The sequence below is a fragment of the Miscanthus floridulus genome, chromosome 7, assembly GCF_019320115.1.
Source record: "Miscanthus floridulus cultivar M001 chromosome 7, ASM1932011v1, whole genome shotgun sequence".
NCBI lineage: Eukaryota > Viridiplantae > Streptophyta > Magnoliopsida > Poales > Poaceae > Miscanthus > Miscanthus floridulus.
In genome coordinates, this window is record NC_089586.1 from 69,717,982 (window position 1) to 69,722,417 (window position 4,436).

The following is a 4,436-nucleotide window of genomic DNA, read 5'->3' on the forward strand; positions in this document are numbered from 1 at the left end:
TCAAAGATAAACTATAATTACGGCCAAACCAAAGATCATTACTTCTCGGTGACTGGTGGTTACTATAACTAACTACAGTATCAAGTTACTGCTCCTGCTAGTCTGAAATCATCACATCATCAGACATTGGACAATAAAATAAGTACTAGTGGCAAACAAGAAAGAGGGAAAATCGGCATTGGCTTATGCTATCTCCAACAATAACACCCTAAATGCGATACACATTCGATTTTTGGGTATCGCTACAGGCAAAAGGTTCAGTACCTATTCGGCATCTTCTCCAACAACAAGATCCAAAAGAGAATTCTTTCTGCAAATGAGTTTCCAGGAAAGAGGGTGCCCATATTTGGGTTGTACAGGCAACTCAAAATAGGTCTCCCGTATAGATATTCTATTGAAGGTTAATTTTAGATCCCTTACTATCTATTTTGGGTTTGGATGCCTATATAGATTTAGGCCTTGTTTGGCCGGGCTCCTGGCAGCTCCGGCTCCGGCTGGCACCCCTACAATGGACACTGTAGCAATACTGTAGCGACAGAGCTGGTTTTCTCCCACCCTTTTCCTCTCACTGTAGCGTGGTTACTGTTCACAGAGCTAGCGAAGCTCGGCCTTCTGTCTCCTCCGGCTCCGATTCTGACACGCCTTCTATACCAAATAGGGCCTTATTATTGGAGATAGTCTTATATCCTTGAAAAGACCTCATTGGCTTGGAAGTGCCTATCCTTCTTTCCCTGCCTCCCCAAATTACCAAACCACCCCCTCCCTCCTCTATATATACATGCACCTTTCACTTCCTGCTCACCACTCGCCAAGACTTGGTGAAGGTCTCACCTCACCTCATTGCCAGCCTTTGCTTCCAGCTAGCAGTGCAGCCGGCCAGCCAGCCAGCAGAGTAGCTCCTCTCACAACCTGCTGCGTGTGGTCGCCTTTGGCGGCAACAGAAACAGACCCCCTTTCACTTTCAGTAGCGAGCGACAATGCAGTACGCGGCGGCGGAGCAGGCGTGGTACATGCCGGCGGCGGTGGCGGCGACGACGATGGCGGAGAGCGCGGTGGCGAGCGTGGAGCGGCTGGCGTCGGAGAGCGCGGTGGTGGTGTTCAGCGTGAGCAGCTGCTGCATGTGCCACGCCGTGAAGCGGCTCTTCTGCGGCATGGGCGTGCACCCGACGGTGCACGAGCTGGACCTGGACCCACGGGGGCGTGAGCTGGAGCGCGCCCTCGCCCGCCTCCTCGGCTACGGCCCCGCCGGCTCGCCCGTCGTCCCCGTCGTCTTCATCGGCGGGAAGCTGGTCGGCGCCATGGACCGGGTCATGGCCGCGCATATCAACGGCTCCCTCGTCCCGCTCCTCAAGGAGGCCGGCGCGCTCTGGCTCTGAGCTAGCTATATATAGGCCGGCGACGCGCCATCGGCACCATTGCTGGTGACTCGTGCCAACAAGCTACGCACCTTCCGTTGTTCTTGCATGTACGTTAAGTAGTTCGTTGTTGCTGTAGAACTTGATGTCACTTGCTGCAAGCTAATCAAACTAAGGTACGGTGATAGGAGGATACATCCATCCATGGACAGGGCGGGTGATGGTAGATCAGTGATGCATGAGATGAGATTGAGCGGCTTAGTGTGTGTGAGTAGGGTGTGTGCAAGAGAACGAAGAGAGGCTGCAGGAACCGTGTGTGTGCTTTTTTCTCACTACCTACTGCATGCCTCCGTCCGTGTGTTGTGTGGAGTGCCGGTGCGTGCATGTGGTGTTTGACGCATGCGCTGGATTTGCTTTGCTTGGTGCTACACTGCTACCACCATTGTTCAATTTGATATCCTTTAATTAATTTTAATACCTTGGTGGTTCCTCTCACTTTTCTATATATATATGGTCCCTTTGCCTACTACTGATATCTGTTTGTGCTCTAGCTTGGTTCTGGATATTGTTCGATTGCATGCCATTCGTGATGTGATTCAAATGGCTGAGACTTGTGTAATTTGTGCTTTACTCATCTCTTAACCTTGTTGGTCATTTGTAATTAAATTATATTTTATTTATTTATTTACATTATTATCGATGTCGTATTTCCATTAATTACTTTCATTGTATATACCATCTGTGTGTCAGAACTCAGATCCATTGTCAAATGCGTGAGACAAGTATTTTGTCAGGATTTTTTTTTCACTATATACTCCTAGTATACTCTCAGTTTGTCTCTAAAGCTAATATGGTACGGTGTATTTTCCAACACATAATATCTATTATCAAAACACCCAATGATGATATCGCCTGAAGTCAATTAATAAATCCCACATGCATGACACTAAAGTTGAAGTTGGTTGGAGGGGCAAAACTTAATCCCTCTCCGATTCTAAGGGCTCTTTTGGAAAGAAGGGGGAGCAAAACTCAGGGATAGAAAACCCCCACTAAGAACTAGAATATCAATTAAAATGATATCCTCATGGCCCATCTAAGGAAAAATTCTCGCTCCGTACTAAAAAAGGTTTTGATAAACAGTGTCATGAACAATGCAGGATTACAGCCAAAGATAATCTTGGTGAACAATGCATTTATCAAAAAAAAAAAAAAATCTTGGTGAACAATGCCATGAACAATGTAGGAGCTAGAGGAGCCGCGCAGCCGAGAACCCTTCTAAATGGTCTGTTTTGTGGATGGTTTACCAATTCTCGTTTTCCTTTTGGTAGTCATCCTTACACTTCTACACTTATAGAGTGTTTGGTTCCGCAGATATTGTTGACCTTGTCTTGGCCACTAAAGAATTGATGGAATCACAAGTTATTGTCGGGTGAGCTGTTGTTGGAATCTATGCTAGCAAGCTTTTTCCTTACTTTGGCCGAAGAGTAGTTTTGGCTCGCCTTGGCTAGCAAGGTGAGTCTGTGGATGGCGAAAAGTGATGGACCTGTCGCCAGAGAACACACAACAAACCAGGAGAAACCGCGTGGAGCAGATCTCAAGCTCTCTTCGGACTTAGGAGGACACTGCCAATCAATTTGACACTGCAATTGACAAGGAGACACGATTGATCAGTAATTTAAGGTGGAACATGTCGGTGTTTGTCCAGACAGTTCTAAATATGTGACTAAGTAGCGGATGATACAAGGCTATCAACTAGAGAGTCGATATCCAGCATGTTCATGATGCATGATAAACAAGACAAGCGTATCAGCAATTTTCAGTTACTCCATTGCATAGATCTAAACAGCCGATGATTACGAAAAACATGCAAAAAGGTGTAAGAGGTAGACGTGGAAGCATTAAATGAGAAACATACTAACTTTTAACCAGGACAAAAACAAGTAAAAGCATATAAATAGCCAATATATTCTGAACATACGGGCCATCGACTAAAATAGCGGATTCCAATAAAAGTAAAGTCGTAGCATACAGACATTCATCCGTTGAACGTGGATAAGTCCATACACTTATCAAATCCAATCTGCCATATCTAACAACGGGGATATGAGCCGGACCGATGCAACCGTGATAGAGATAACAGGTTAAACCCTCAAAGCACCATCTCTAACAGCGGGGATACGAGGTGCACCAATGCAACCGTGATAGAGATAACAGGTTAAACCCTCAAAGCATACGAATCTATACGCGCTTAATGGGATCGTGAAAGCATGCTACGATCGTGGAATCATAGGCGATCTACTAAATAGTCGATGCAGACATGACATGCAACCAGAGACTATATTGACAATAAGCAAGACTTGCTATTTAACGATCTCCGATCTATAGTGCTAATAGTGGGGGTCGACCAGATCGATGTCAACCATAATAGCAGTTTTAGACTAGATTTCATTAACTAGCAAGCCTTACCTAGGGCTAAACACGTCCTGACCACGTGCGATCTTCGATCAAGATTGGATCAAAATGGCTAAGTTAATCAAAACCATCGTCGAAGTGAGATGTAAACAGGTAAAAGCAATAGGACGATGAATCGAAGAGATATAAAGCCGATCCATTTCAATCTTAATTTGGCAAGGGGTGATTTTATTACAAATAGTAAGAAACTAATTATAACAAGATCGATAACTAGCAAATCTATTAAAAGCAGCAAGGAAGCCCTACCAATCTTAATAGATTTAGCCGATAACTAATCCGTATCGAACTTTGTACGAGATAAGAGCCGGACCAATGCAACCGTACAAATTTGATATGAATCAAGGGTAACTTGTATCAGATAATTGTAAGAGATACGAGTCAGACCGATGCAACCTTACAATTAACCGATGATAACTAACTTATACCGTGCTTGCAAGAGATCAGACTTAACCGAGGGCAGCCTTACAAACAAAATATAGGTCATGACGGATACCCACAAACAAACTGGATGTTGGACTTAACCGATGGCATCCCTACTTGCCGAAGAACTCGCCGAGATCTACTCTATTCCTACTCCTAGGGGTGGCGTAAGTCGAAAGGTAAAGGTAC

General features: G+C 45.1%; 1 protein-coding gene across 1 annotated transcript; it reads left to right on the plus strand.

Annotated features, from left to right (window-relative positions):
• Positions 1–818: 818 nt before the first annotated feature.
• On the plus strand, positions 819–1,819 carry LOC136463396 (glutaredoxin-C3-like). Its single transcript, XM_066462396.1, has one exon. It carries the CDS (start codon positions 978–980, stop codon positions 1,374–1,376), a length of 399 nt encoding a protein of 132 aa, XP_066318493.1. The 5' UTR covers positions 819–977; the 3' UTR covers positions 1,377–1,819.
• Positions 1,820–4,436: the final 2,617 nt, after the last annotated feature.